Raw genomic sequence first — 15,149 nt, 5'->3', positions numbered from 1 at the left:
GGGAAGGGAAGGGAAGGGAAGGGAAGGGAAGGGAAGGGAAGGGAAGGGAAGGGAAGGGAGAGGGGGAGGATAGGAAGGGAGGATAGAAGGGGAGAGGAGAGCACAGTGAGGTGGGAGCAGTGGGCACCTTCTCACCCTCACACAGCATGGGGCAGTGCCACGGCCACAGACCTGGTAGTGGGGGAAGCCGCTGTGCGTGGCCAGCCGGGGCACCAGCGAGGAGATGTGGTAGATGCCGTTCAGGAGACCTTCCACCATGTCAGAGAAGCCATCGTGTGTGCCAGGGTCCAGGGATGGGTGAAATACCAAATCTGGGATCACCAAATCCAGCTGCACCTCAAACAGCGGAGCAAGCCCTGCCTTGGGATCTGGCAGGAAGGAACCAGGATCTTTCTCAAGGGGAGAAAAGGGATGCTGAGCCCCCACTAACATCCTGCCAGGAGATGCACACAGAGCAGCAGGGACAGCAGGCAGGAGGGATGGCAGACACCCACTCACAGGGTCCAGGGCTGCTGTGTCTGCACAACACGAGGAGATGTTGACAAAGCAGCTGGTGTGGTGGTACCCACCAAAGACAGTGAGGAACTGATGAGACACAAGTGATTTAAGGACTGGAAAACATGCTGAGGGAAGCTTTAAGGAGACCAGGCTCTTCAGCTACCCCAAAGGGAGTCTGAGAGCTGAACAATTACAGCAAGTAAGTACTTGCAGACGAGAAAAACAACAGGAACCAAGAGGCTCTTTAATTTACTGGAGAAAGGCATGAAAAAACCCTCAGCAACCAGAAACTTGAACCAGATGCAAATGTGACAATATGTGCAAATTTTTAACAAGATGCTGAAGAACTGGATGCGATTCTCCAACTCAGTGTGCCAGGAGGGAAGCATTCCTGGAGATGTTCTTTAGTTGGACACAAGCTTCTCTCAGCAGAGGGAGAGAATCTCCCCAGTGGTCTTAGGCAGGATTTCTGACCTAGTGGCTGCTGAGTCCAGCTCGTCTCCTTGAAGGACTAATGCTCAGGGACTGAGGTTTCTTGTTCATGACTTTCATGAGCAGAACCAGCTCTTGAGACTCCCCACAAATGAAAGATTGTGTCACCTCGATGCTTTGGGCATGGGAGGGTGGCAGATTGCTGAAGCCCAAGCCCAGACTTGGGAGGATGTCTCTGTTTTGTCTACCCATTAATCCCTGCAAATGATAAACATTCATCTCTATCCCTCCCCTCGAGGAATCCAGTGATGGAGTCACCCTCTCTGTCTGGAGGCTCCCCCAGAGACAGGGAAGAGACCCAGTGGAAAGCCAGGAAGGAGAGAACAACTTGTGGGCGTGAGGGAGAGCACAACAGGAGACCTTCCCTTGGAGAGGCTGAGCAGCCACTGTGCCCAGGGGACAGGAACCAGTGTCACCTGTGTTCTCCAGGAGGTACTTGAGCGAGCACTCAATGGCACTGAAGAATCCATCCAGGACTATCTCATCCACATAATCCACATAGGCCTTCCAGGAGTCAGATGCTGGGTCTGCAAGTAAGAGGCTCTGGTTTTCCTGGAAGAAAAAGAAGATGCCTTCAAACACAGCAGGGCTGAGTCTGTTCTCCAAGAGAGCTGCCCACAGCTAAGGACTGACGTCAGAGAGCCCCTGGGAACCAGCCTTCTGGAGGGATGGGAAAGGTGGATGTTGCTACTGGTGGTACAGCCACAATTTGCTCCTGTCAAGGGCTGCTTTGTCACCTGGAATGACTCAAGGGGAATAGGGAGTGCAGAAGAGCCTTGGCAGCTCTGCCCTATGTTCTCCTCCCTCTCCTCTGAGGACACAGCACTCAGGAATGCTTTGCAGCCCTGGGGAAGGGAGCCCTGAGGGTCTCAAAGGCTCATCCTGAGGCATGAAGAAACAGCTTGGGCTGTCCAGCCCAAGGCCAGACAGCAACCCTCGGGAGAGGACTGGACATAAAACCATCTCCTTCAGGTCAAGGGCTGCCCCTGACATGCACAACACCTGGCACCAGGCAGGTGAGGAGCTGAGCTTTGGGCCTTCTCCTGGTCTGCAGAGGACTCTGAGCTTTGTCAAAGATGCTGGGAAGCACCAAAGTTTGGGACAGCAGCTTTTCTCTTGTCACTCAGCTTCTCCCTCGACTGGCAGCATCACCTCCTGCTCCAAAGAGGGACAAGGAGTCTGAAATCCAAGGGTCAGCCCCAGCCAGCTGCCTCTGTTGGCAGGTAAGTACCTCGGAGAGCATTTTTCCTTGGAGCAGGATCCCAAACCCGATGCACCACTCCCCTCTAGTGGCTCCAGCAGCCAAGGCTGAAGCCAGACCCTTTCCTGGGCTGCAGCTGCTCCAGATCCTATCCCCAGCTGGTGCCCAGCAATGCCAAGCCACAGCCCCACACCCCCAGTCCAGCTCACTCATCAGAGCCAACATTAATTAACCCTGGGTAAGATTTTCAAATGACTTAAAGGAGATCATTTAAGGTCCAGCAGCTCTGCACATTTTCACTGGCTCTGGGACACACAGAGCCTGTGAGGAGCCAACAAACCCCAGGGAAGGTCCCCCTCACCTTCAGCAGGGAGTGGATCCTCTGCCCAGCCTCTCTGACCAGGCTGTAGCGTTTTTCCAGGTGATCCTGACAGTCCTCCAGGCTCAGCACTGAGTCCCTTTTAGAATCCTTCCTCTGCAGGATGGGTGATGCCCACGAGCCCACAATGCTCTGGATCAGCTCAACATTGTCCTTGGCTTTCTGCAGCCTCTGCTCGAGGTCATGGACACCCTCCATGACCCCAGAGATGTGATCCCACACACCTGGGGAAAAATGAGACCACTGACTCCCTGTTTTCAGAGCTGCAGGGCCAAGCTCTGGGGCATCTTCCTTCAGAGCAGCCTCTGGCTGTTTCCCCAAGGTCTCACATATCTCTCACCCATCCTTAAGGCAAGAGACTCACCTGGACCAGCACAGCCGCTTCTACCTCCCTCCTGCCCCACCAAGCCACGGTTCAGAGCAGCACAGCCTCTTTCCTGCCAGGAGCACCCCCAGCATGGGGATGCCTGACAGCTCCTGCTCCCCTGTGCCAGGATGATCTCCCAGGGACTGACCCCGGGGGGGGGAGTGTGGGGAGGGTGGGTACAGCAGGCTGAGTGTCCCTGCCCTTACCACCAGAGCAGGGCCCCCCAACCCCAGGCTGTGCCTGCCCCAGGTGCATTCAGGTGCAGGAAACTTAGGGTTCATCTGCAGCAAAATCCATCTTTATTGTACAAAGGAGAAAGAGTTTTTGAGCCTGAGGACTTCTGCTTTGCATGTTCCCCAGGGATTCACTTGGTCCTGCTCATACCACAAGCCTGAGGACAGAAACACAAATCCCCCCTGTGAGCAGTTTGTTCTCACCAAGAGGCTCCCTCTGCTCTGCTCTGCAGCTAAAACTGCTCAGGGAGGAACTTGGTTAAATCCCTCCGATGTCCCAGTGCCCAAACACACCTCCAGCTGCACTATTCCATCCTGCTAGGAAAGCTAATGAGGTGGCCTGGGATGAGGTGTTCCAGTGCCAGATGGCTGGGCCAAAGGGCTCCCACTGCCTGGCCAGCTGGGTGAGGAAGCAGTGACTGAGTGGCATCACTGGGGCTGGCACAGGGGGGCAGCAAGGCAGGGAGCAGATGCTTCAACCCCAGCCTTGCCAGGTCCTGCAAACCCAGATCTTGCCATCTCACTGCTCACAGGGCAGCCTCTCCTGCTCAAAGCCCAGGCTGAACCTGAGGGCAGCAGGATCCTGCCCACAACCCCAGCAGATCAAGGGAATGTGGAAAGAAGCAGGAAAGCTGAGGGCTGCTCCTCATCTCCCCAGTGCCTTCTCTGCTGGAGAGTCCTCTGGTCAACTGGGAACTGCCATTGGGAACCAGGAGACAGGGGTTGGAATCTGCTGGAATCACAGGGAGGAATCTGCTGAGAGCCAGTTCTGTGCTCTGTCCCCTCCCCCAGAACCAGCTCACCCTCCATCTTCCAGGTCAGGGTTTCTTCTGCCTCTTTCAGCTTCACATCAACTTCCTGAAGCTGCCCCTGCACCAGGGGGTATTCCACCTCCAGCACTGTTCTCAGGACCTTGTTGTACCTGTTCCCCATCAGCTCCAGGCTGGCCACCAGCTGCCGGTAGGACTCCCTGGAGGAGTAGATTCCTGCTGCCATGGCTGGGATGGCTCCTGCCCGGCTGCCCGACAGGTAACTCACCTCCCTGAGCACCGAGACCAGCTGGGGACACAAAACACACAGCTGAGCACGGGACAACCCTCCCCATGTCCTGGCAGACACCCTCCAACCAACCCCGAGCACCCTGGGGGATTCCTGCTGGTTTATTCCCAAAGCAGCACACTGGAAAGGGCCTGGACACCTCCTGGTCTGTACTGCCTGTCTCCCTTGCATCTTTGCTTCTGGTTTTCTTCCCAGCCAAAGGCCCAGAGCTCTGCTAACTACCTAGCCTGCAAACTCCAGCCAGGCTCTAAAAGACACAGTCCCCTCTGGCCCTCTCAGCCATCCTCATCCATGTGGATCACCCCTCAGGTGATGAGGGACTCACATCACCAGTCTCTCAGCAATTCTGCTCCTGCAGAGTTTGACCCTGACTGAAAGATAAGATGGCTCCAGTTCTCTTGGTTTACTGGGCTGACTGGCTTTAAAGTATAAAAACATTAAAAAAAAAATACTACCATGGCCCCAAGCCATGGTGACTTATCTCCTCCTGTGCCCACCTTCCACCAAAGATATCCAGAGGCTTTTCCCATCCCAACCAAAGCACTCGGTGCTGGTGCATGTTTGAGGTGTTTGAGGTGTGATGGGACAGGACTGAGGGGGATTATTTAATCATAAACCCAAGTATAAACAACTCCCTGCAAAAAAGGGAGCAGCAGGGTCTGCCAGTGCAATACATCCCCTGTGAGACTAAAAGCCTTTGCTCAGTCCAGTGCCCAGTGAGTGGCAAAATGCTTCTGGGGTGGCACATGCTGGGTGACACACAGAGTGACAGAAACTCAGCCCATCATGTGGGCAATGGTGGGGTGAGGAGCTCTCCTGGCTGCAGAAGAGCTTGGGGGGCAGCTCCCAAAAAGTCACCTTTCCCTTAGCAGAATGTGTCATCCCTTCCTGTGAAGGTATGGGGCAGACCTCTGTCTGATCCCATCCCACCAACACCCTCTGGTCCCAGTTCCCCGACCCTGTTTTCCACAGGAGAACTGGAATCTGCAGGTGTGGCCATAAGCAGGTGAAGCCACAAGGCTGCCAGGGTTCCAGGAGCCTTTGTCACTGCCCTGGGTGGCAGGCAGGGGTGACTGAAACCTCTCCACCACTGCCTGATGTCAGCCAAACCCCAGTGTCCTGCAGAACAGGCCAAGGCCCCTGGAGCACATTCCCTCTGGAGGAATGGCACAGAGGGGATCAGGCAGTGCCTGTCAGGAGAGTCAGTCGTGACACACTCAGTGTGTCAGTGAAAACAAAGGAGAAAGAAAGAAGGGGTGAAGACGAGTGCAGGGGGCAGTCTGGAAAGGTGGAAGAAGTAGGATGTGGTGGGAGGAAAGGGAAAACCAGGGGCTGAGGAAATGAGAGGGCAAATGAGACAGAACCGAGCTCCCCTCCCTTCTCTGCACTGCAACATCTCGACATCCCCACCGTGGGCTGGGGGGTCTTCCCTTCTCTCCCCTCCTCCATGGAAGGTGACCTCTGGAATGCATTTCCATGCTGAAGAGTGGCAAGTACATCCTCCCCTCCAAGCAAAACCAGGTGCTCCTGGTTCTGTTGGTCCTGGAGGGGCTGCTGAGCAGGCCCTGGGGGCCGTCGGACCATCCTCAGTGTGCTCACAAAAAAGCAGCCCAGCAGCACTCACAGACTGGAGCTGAGGACAGGCACACTCAGCACATGCCAGCCTCCAAATCCCATCACCAGTGGGAAAGGTAGAAAATATCCCCCAGGTCCAGTTGGCTCCCACCTGAGCAAGGAGCTTTCAAGGAGATGGACAAATCCTTCGACTGAGGGGCAAGCTGGAATGAGATCTAAAACCTAAACCCTTTCCTTGGACAGCAGCAAGCACCAAGGACAGGGGCAGCTTTGAATGCCAGTGTTTCCAAGGCCACTGCAACTCCTCCCCTTCCCAGCAATGGGTGTTTTTACAGCCAACAGCCCCTGGCTCCCACCAGACCCAGAAGCTCTCAGCTCATCTGTGCCCACTGCTGGCTCAGACCCTGCTCCTGCTCCAGGGGACCCAGAATAGACCTTAAATCTGTTATCAGCCTCATGCTCTGCAGTGAAGGAAACACTGGAGTCATAAAACAAATCCTTGCCGGGTGTTTTAGACCCTCTCAGAAGCTCGGGTTTCAGGTACACATAACACAAACCCACCTCTGGAGATGATGTCCCAACACTCCCCACACCAGTATTGACACTGGTCTGGATGTGCTGACACCAGTTACACACCTGGCTCCTCAGGGACTTTCTGCCACTGGTTCTGACTAGAATTTGCTCTGCTAAAACTGTGATCCTGATATTTCTCTAGGAGACAGAGCCCATGAAGATGATGGTAAATCCATGTCACCCACCACAGAAAGGGTTCCACAGACCTCAGAGAACAGACCTGGTACCAACCCCCCCAGACCTGTGCACAGTGGAGCACAGCTTGGGGACATGCCATGAGAGGCAGGAGAGAGGCAGCAGTTCCTACCTGGGGATCAAAGTTGACAGTGATCAGTTTGGTCTCTGGGTCTCGCCGGATGAGCGGCTGAGTCAGGTTGTACTGAGATTTTTCTGAGACTGTCTGGGACCAGTCCAAATACAGTTTGTCCTGATACCTGACAGAAAAGAGAAACATCACCATGTGCTTACCAAGCCAGCAGACCATGGCATGTAACTGAATGGAAGTCCTGTCCAATCTGAGGACTAAAACTATGAAGGAATGTTAAAAACCCATCCATGCCATCTTCCTAAAAATCGTGGCTTCCAAGACGAACACCCAAATGCCAGTGACAGCATCAATGCAAGAGGACAAAGCTCTCTCAAGTATCAGTTTTAGCAGAGGTTTCAGATTTGTAGGCAGACTTTCCAAAGCATTTACAAAGTGACAGATCAGCAGCTGATGGGCATTTCCAAAGTGTTTGAGCAGGGTGGGTGCCACAAACCCACAGGGATGCTGGGGGTGGCTCCAGCTGCAGCTGCACAATCTCTGTCACAGAGACTGTGACACCACTGTCTGTGAGCACAGAGGGCAGAACAGGGGCCTGGTACCTCACATGTCATGGACAGCCCCAACCACCCAAGGAACAAAGTCTCTTCTGAATCAAATTGTCACCTGAGCACCTTGGTTGGGAAATGTCACCAAAAACCAGCACCTCTGTTGGGTCACCCAGACGCTCTTTGGGGCTGCTGCCTTCGGAAGGGCTGCGCTAAATTATCCATTATCCAGCCTTTGTTCTGGTATTGGGAACAGGGCTCTCTCCATCCCCCCTGCAGGACCCAGCAGCCTTCACTGCTGACAGGGATGAGGCCCTGCAGAGATCTCCTTCCTGGGGAAGAGGCTCCCCTGAAGAGTCAGCCCAGAGCAACCAGTTTAACATGAAACATTGAGATGCCAAGTCAAGGGCAATGACTCCCACTTCAAACTGTGCAATATAAACATTACAGTCACTGCAAGCACCATCAGTGAGTGGGCACGAGTGGGCAGAGACTTCTGCCCAGCCCAGGCCTTCTACCTCAGCAGCTCCTCCATCCCACAGTGGCTTTTTCCAAAGTTTCTTTGGGCTGCACAGCCCCTGTTCCTCCCATGCAGAATTCTCCTTTCAAGCCATCCCAGGAAGCCTTTGGTGTACACTGACAGGATCCCTCCTCCTCTCCCAGCAGAAAACTCACTCTGGCTTAGGAAGAGACATTCCCAGGCCCTGGGCTGGTGGATGTGCTGGAAGGTAGCTTAGAGGAGGAGAAAGTTTCCTCACACAGGGCCTGAGCCCCACTCACCTGTCGAGCAGCTGGATCATCTCCTCATATTTCTGTACCACCCTCTTTCCTTGGGCAGAGTCCAAGCACCTGGAGACACAACAGACCAGCTCAGGGCTATGTTTAGTCCTGACAGGCTGCAAGCTGTATTTACCTCTTCCCAAGAACCCCCACCAGAGTGCAGGCAGGTCACTGCTGGGTGAATGACTGTTGGGTGATGAGAATTCCAGCTCTGGTTCATTTTCTTGACCTTGGGTTAATGCTGAGAAAGTTGACTTCTGTCAGTACCTGAGGGTTGGGCTGCTCCCAGGCAGGTCCTGGAGACCAGGCTGAGTGGGATTGCAGTGAGAAAGATTCTCACAAAATTACAGAATATTCTGAGTTGAAAGGCACCCACAGGGATCATCAAGTCCAACTCTAAGATGAATAGCCCATATATCAAACCCATGACCTTGCTGTTATCAGCACCACATTCTCACTCCAGTACTTCTTTCAGTTGCAGCCTAGCACCGTGTCTGAAAGCTGAAGTGCCCATTAACTACCCCACTGTGCCTCTTACCCACTTCAAAACAAACCTAGTTAATGAGTTTCTTTAAAAAGACAGGATGGCAGGGAAGGGAACAGCACCAGTGCGCTCCCTCCAATCCTCCACTGAGGATTGTCCGAGTTGGAACCACTGGATAACATTCAAGTCAGAATATTGGATTGATTAGAGACAAGATTTCAAGGTGGCCAGAAAGCAGCTGATCTGGAGCAGACACTCACAGGTGTGGGATGTGCCTGAGCTGGTCAAAAGGCCTCTGGATCCGCGCTCGCAGCTCCCGAGCCCAGGCCAGTGCTCCAGCCACGGGGGGCATGTTCTTGTGCAGGGGGGGAGACCCTGGGGGGGACATGGAGACAGCATTTCACTGAACACAGCACTATAACCCCAAAGATAAACCAACAGGCTCTGGAACCCCAAAGATACACCAACAGGCACTGTAATCCCAAAGAGACACCAACAGCAATCCATCTGCACAAACTGCCCTGGTTTCCCAGCTTCTTCCCTGAAATCCAATGTCTGCTACATGATGTAGGTCTGGGACAAATCCCCTGTGCCCCTGGACCCTAAATGAGGGAAGCCCAGTATGTGGTAGAACCAGAGCTGATTGAGGCATTCTGTGCCTGGGGTGCATTCCCTGCTCCCCACAAACACCAGGGGAGCCATTTCTGCCCAGAAGCTCGTTGTGACCATCCCCTCTAACACCCACAGAACAACGCCTCCCAAATCCACAGCAAATTCTGGACTCATTCTCTCTGGACTCTCAACTCTGCACTGGTTTCAGAACAGTCTTCCTGAGGCAAGGAAAAGGGCTGCTGTTCAAAAAGACACACTAATCCTCATAATCTGACAGGAGTCTCCCCATTCCCTCCTGTGCCAACATTCAGGGGAAATAATAAACCTGGAAAAGGCTGACAAAACCCTTAATTCCCAAGTCCCCCTTCCATACTCAGCATTACAAGGGAGAAGCTCAGCATGTGCCCTCATTCCCACTCACACATACACCTTTAGAAAAGGATATTTCAACAGATTATTTGCTTCAATGCCAAGAACAGAGCATTCCCAGGCATTTCCATTTCCACAGGGAGCTATAGAGGCTGAAAACCTTTGCACTTTGGAAAGCCCTGATTTCCTCAGCAAAAGCAAATTATTTCCTCCCCTAAATTAATATAAATCAAATTTACTATAAAGTCACTTTTCCTCAGCACACAGGGCACCCACCAAGCTCGAGCCCTGCCTGGGTATGCCTGCAGTAGATGAGCCTGGTCTGGTCCAGGGCAGTGCTGAACATGCTGATGAGAACAGGCCATTTGTCAGCAGCGACTGCAGCGATCACTGGACGCTCCAAAAGGCTCTGGAACATGGTCAGCAGCTGAAGAGGGGGAGAAACAGGGAAAGAAATGGGGAAAAATTCACACCTCTGCAAAGAGACCCACTGGGATTTTTCTCCCTGACCCAGATGTTTCACCTTTCTCAGTAGCCCAAAAGTCTGCACGGATGGGCACTTTGGCAAAGGGAATTTTTTTCCCCCCTGCTTTTCCAAATATTTTCTCCCTTTCATAGAATCATTAAGGTGGGAAAATACCTCCAAGATCATTAGGTCCAACCTTTGACCGAATCCCACCGTGCCCACTAAACCACATCATGGAGAATATCTTTATGAGAGGTGCTCAGACTTCCTCTGGGGGTGAACCACATTCCCACTGTCATTCTTCAAATGTGTTATTGTCATGCTTCAAAATGTGTTATTTAAAAAAAAAAAAAAAAGACTCAGAAAGATAAACAGTATCACTTCTATCTCTTTCTATAGACTTTTCCACAATTATATGGAAATTTTTCAGAAAATACATTTACTTTCTCTGCAGGATGGATTCATTGGTAAACAAACCAGCCTTGTTTCTAAAAAACCCTCAGTTTTCAAAGTCAAAGTGCATCCATGTGTTAACTAAAACAACAAATTGATATTAACAGCAGCTCTCACCAGGAAATCAAAGAATCATGGAATGGTTTGGGTTGGAAGGGATTTTACGGATCATCTCATTCCACCCCACTGACATGGGCAGGGACACCTTCCACCAGACCAGGTTACTCCAAGCCCTGTCCAACCTGGCCTTGAAAATCCTGGACAAAGCATCATTTCCTCCAGCCCGCAGACAGACCAGTAAAACTTCTGGCATCCAAAAGCTTGATTTGAGTGATTTCTTTGACTACTCTTCCTCAAACTGAGTAAAGGTCTGTTCTGTTTGTGTCTTAATGGGAAGAGCAGGAGCCCTCCCAGGGTTTCCAGAGCCACCATGGCACAGCTCAGGAGGGACCCACATCCCTCACCACATCCAGCCCAGCAGCTCAAGTGTCACTGTCCCCCTGTCCATCCCATGGCAAACACCAGCCTCACATGCCTCCAGCACTGCCTGGGACAGGCCAGTTGGGACTCCCCAAGGCAAACTGGGACAAGGGAGGGGCCACACCAACCTTGAAGATGTGCTCCAAGTCCAGGGTGTCATCAAAGGCCTGGGTGAACACAGTGCTCAACCGGTGGTCGATGTCCTCTACTTTCTGCTGGAAACCCAAGGCATCCTGCTCAAACTCCTGGGGGAAGGGGAGAGTGAGCTGTGAGACAGTACCAGGGATATATTTCCTCTTCTTATTCACCAGGAATTAAACCACTCCTCTGGCCAACCTCCAGCCAAGTTCCTCTTGGGAGAGTTGAGACACTCCTGTCCCGTGGTTGGATCAGGGCCCTCCAGGACAGATCCACAGTCCAAGGGGTACTAACTTCAACCTAGGCACAAGATAGACCTTTAACTGCACTTTCTTACCCTGCACTTGATCTGAAGACCACACCATCGTCCAAAAAACCCAGAGATGCACTCGTTGAGTTCCAAATCCCATCTACTTTCAAGCCAAAACATCCCCATGGTTCTGTTCATTGGGTGACTCCAAGTGGTGCAACAACAAAGGCAGTTCCAAAACACTTGGCATGGGCTGCCCAAGGGGGCTGTGGAGTTCCCACTCTTGGACACTTTCAGCCTCAGAGGTATTAATCTGGTTAAAGCCCTGCTCCAGATGGGCCTCTTTTGAGCAGGAAGGTGGACTGGGTGACCTCCAGGGGTCCTCTCCAACCCCAACAGTTCTGTATTTCTGTGATTCCCATCATCTTCTGGCACAGCTCTTCTTGCCCCAGTTGGAATAAATCCTTTGAAGTTCAAATGTAAAATCTACCTTTGTTTTCCTACAGGTAGAAGAGTCCAAATCAAAGTCTGAACCTGACAAATGGGAAGACTTTCAGGGCTTCTGCCCTGGCTTGGCCAAAGCCACCAGAAATGAGGCCATGTGTCTTTTTTCTGGAAGGAGAGAGCATAAGGCAACAGCTTTTGCTGGTATCACTGCTCAGCTCCAGCAGCAACAGATGCTGTGTTTGAGCTAAAAAGGAGGCTCTAGAGAGTAACAGAGAGAACAGAACTCAACCACTGAGAGAACGAGCACAGCTCAGAGTCACATAACACACCACGGGGTCACTGGAACCAAACCAGCTCCTGCAGAGCCACTGCCACACTGTCACCCTCCTTCAGAGCCCTCTTTCCAGCAGGATTGTCCCAGGCAGCCCTGGGGATGTGCCACCCACTGCAGGGGTGGACCAGGAGCTACAGGGAGCAAAGCACAAGCCAGCCATCCCCACAGCAGGCAGGACCCAGCAGCAAAGGAGAGGCTCCCACCCCCAGCCCAGCCACCCCTCACACAGCTGCTCCAGCGTAACCCTGGAGCCCTCCCCACAGAGCTGCCCTCAGGCCACCCCAGCTCTACCCCTCCCTCCTCCAGCTGTGGGGACAGGCCTGACCACGTCCTGCTCACCAGCCACAGCGGATCCCTTGGGAAATGCCATTCCCACTGTTCCTGCACAGCTCCCTGCTGGTGTCACAGCCTGGGGCAGGAGCTCTGAGCAGGCTGGCTGTCCATGGCACGTTGGCTTTGCCCTGTGTGTGCCACCCCCATGGCCATGGAGCCATGACCCACGGGAAATATTCCTTTAATTAAAGAACTGCTGATAACCAAACAGAGAGTCCCTGAATTCTGAGAGCTGAGATGCCACATGTTTCTGCAGACAGGGGCAAACACATCCCCAGGGACTGTGGAGCTGGCCCTCTTCCCAAAACCAGGCACTAAAGCAGGAAAGCAGGACAGCAAAGGGATGGGGGTGCTGGCACAGGTCAGACACACCAGCAGGGAAAGCTGGGGAAAGGCAGGGGAATTCAGGCTTCCCATCTGCACCGGTCTAAGGTCCTGAACCAGCAAGGTATACTAGATATGGAGCTGCAAGAACTCCCAAATCTCTGCAGGAAAGGCCAGCAGCTCCCTTTTCCTTCAGTGACAAATCCCATCACAAAGAGTGGGCTGCTGCTCTGGGAACACAGATGTCCTGCTGGTGCTCCTGCAGGCTGGTCCCACCTACCGTGCTGTCCAGGTCGAGGCAGTCGTAGCTTCGCTCTGCAAACACCTTGTAGGCCTCCTGGAACTCCTCATGCATGTCCAGCACCTGCTGGCCCAGGGCCCTCCCTCTGATCCCGCTGAACTCCATCTTCTCCAGCTTTGTCAGGTCCAAGGCCGTGGTCAGGAGACTCTGCAGAGCCAGTGGGGGCACACACAGAGTCAGATGGTGACACAGCACTGTGCTGTGTCTGCTGCCCTGCTGAAGGACCTGCCCAGGCACATCACAGGGGAGTGACACAACTAGGAAGTGGGGAGCCACCTGTCCTGAGCCACCTGTCCTGTTCACAGCACATCCCTCTCCAGAGGGTCACTGCCCCTTCCTAGGTGGCCTTGTCTGCTGAAAGGACACAGGTCCTTCCTTCCCAACCTCAGGTGGCAGGGGAGCAGGGCAGGGCCTGGCCCCACAGTGCCAGCTCTCAGGAGGTGCCCCACTGACCCAGCTGTGGCAGCTCTGCCCCCCCCACACCCCATCCATTCCTTTTGCTCAGGCTAAACAAGGTCTGTTTTCCCAGAGGACCAGGAGAAATGCTCTGCTCTCCAGCACAGGAATGTCCTGCTGGCTGTCCAGCTTGCTGTGAGCTCAGGGACAACCCCAAAAGCTGAGCTGAGCAGGCATGGAGCTTCACCCCCAGGCAGGCAACACTTGGCCAGCACCTCCCAGGCAGGAGCTGCCAAAGGGGTCCCAGGACACGGTTGGCCCTGTGTCCACTGGTACTACTCTCTGCACCAGCCAGCACAGTCTGCTCACCTGCACACCAAATCCTTCCAGAGAACTGGGATTGTTCAGCCTCAAGAAAAGAAGGCTCTGGGGAGACCTTAGAGCCCAAGTGGTGCCCGGGCTCGGGGTGAGCATGTGGCCTCTCCAGGTCAGGCAAGACCCAGCCCTCGAGTGTCTCTGAAGGCCACAAGAGGCCCAGGAGTTTGTACAGGCTTATTACAGCCCCAAAGTCCCCATCCCCTGCTCCAACAGGAGCATGGAGTCCAAGAGGACTCTTGGGAGCACCGACCAAGCTGAGCAGAAGGACACAGCAGTTTATCTGACAAATGCACTGAGTAAGATCTGGTCAAACAAGGCGCTGGCCTTGATGCCATGGGAGATGGGACAGCCCCATTCCCTGCCATCAGGGGAGGCCACAGGGAGGGAAGATACCAGTGAATGAGTTCATGGCTGCAGAGCTCTCCTGATGGCTTGGAATACTCTTCAAGAGCAGAGTCTCACCTTCACCATCTCCAGCCTCTTCAGGAAGCTGTCCAGCCTTGCAAACACCATCCTGGAGTGGAAGTCCCACTTCCTCACTTCCTGGCCTGGCTCATAATACATGTGCAGGTTTTCCCGTCTCTCCTCAAACACCCCTTTGAAGCCATTCAGGATGTCAAGCACTATTTGCACCTTGCCCAGGCTCTCTTCCATCTCTCCTTTCAGAAGGTCCTCTGGAGACAGGTACACCACTGCCTGGAAGAGCAAAATCACACCTGAGGGGTCACTTCTGCCAGCACAGCAGTGACTTCTTGCACTGAACATGTCTGCCCCTGCCTCTGAAATTCAGAATCACTCTACCAGGGAAGGATGGAGGATAGAAGGAGAGAAGAGACATTCATAAAGAACTTCTCATGGCAAACACAGGTGCCACAGACACACACCTGCTGGATGAACAGGTTGCAGATTTCCTGGAGCAGAACTATGATCCTCACAGCCACGTTGTAGTGCTTGCAGGTGGCCCAGATCCAGCACACCACATGGAGCAGAGGGGCCAGGAAAGGCTTCACCTTGCTGAACTCCACAGCCTCTATGTCCTCCAAGGGCCGCTGGAGGGGTGTCAGGTGAAGGTGGATGTCCTGAGCTTCAGCCAGAGCTGTGGGAAGAGATGGGAGCAGTGGTGAGAGCTGTGGGGTCAGCAGTCAGCACCACGGTGAAGCTGTCCCAGCATCTCACCTGCCTCAACGTCCCTGAGCATGGATTTGAAGGCTGGGACGTAGATGCTCTTCACTCTCTCCAGCACCTCCAGCAAGTTCCTGACCTTCCTCGACCTCAGCTGGTCATAAATACATTCCAGCTCCTCACACCTGCAGCAGCCAAGACAGGTCACCAGCCCATGCTGGGGCAGCACCAGCTGTCCCTCCACACCACCCATTTCCCCTGGGCCTGATCCAGGATCTCCTGCAGCTACACA

General features: G+C 53.6%; 1 protein-coding gene across 1 annotated transcript in view; it reads right to left on the bottom strand.

Annotated features, from left to right (window-relative positions):
* Positions 1–15,149, bottom strand: part of LOC114070081 (dynein heavy chain 9, axonemal-like) — a 63,399-nt gene that overhangs the window by 43,636 nt on the left and 4,614 nt on the right. The window contains exons 4-16 of the mRNA XM_027907287.1: positions 14,912–15,042; positions 14,620–14,831; positions 14,198–14,431; positions 12,941–13,108; positions 10,963–11,079; positions 9,712–9,862; positions 8,715–8,829; positions 7,971–8,039; positions 6,685–6,811; positions 3,974–4,229; positions 2,553–2,794; positions 1,407–1,542; positions 172–368 (exon numbers count right to left, since the gene is read on the bottom strand). Of these exons, the coding sequence (XP_027763088.1) occupies positions 172–368; positions 1,407–1,542; positions 2,553–2,794; positions 3,974–4,229; positions 6,685–6,811; positions 7,971–8,039; positions 8,715–8,829; positions 9,712–9,862; positions 10,963–11,079; positions 12,941–13,108; positions 14,198–14,431; positions 14,620–14,831; positions 14,912–15,042 (2,155 nt within the window). The remainder of the gene's footprint in view (positions 1–171; positions 369–1,406; positions 1,543–2,552; positions 2,795–3,973; positions 4,230–6,684; positions 6,812–7,970; positions 8,040–8,714; positions 8,830–9,711; positions 9,863–10,962; positions 11,080–12,940; positions 13,109–14,197; positions 14,432–14,619; positions 14,832–14,911; positions 15,043–15,149) is intronic.

This window comes from Empidonax traillii, unplaced genomic scaffold (genome assembly GCF_003031625.1).
Source record: "Empidonax traillii isolate 1590-97213 ecotype Southwest subspecies unplaced genomic scaffold, ASM303162v1 scaffold26:size2357266, whole genome shotgun sequence".
Classification (NCBI taxonomy): Eukaryota; Metazoa; Chordata; class Aves; order Passeriformes; family Tyrannidae; genus Empidonax; species Empidonax traillii.
Note: the sequence above shows the minus strand (reverse complement) of the source record. Positions and strands in the feature narration are given on the sequence as shown.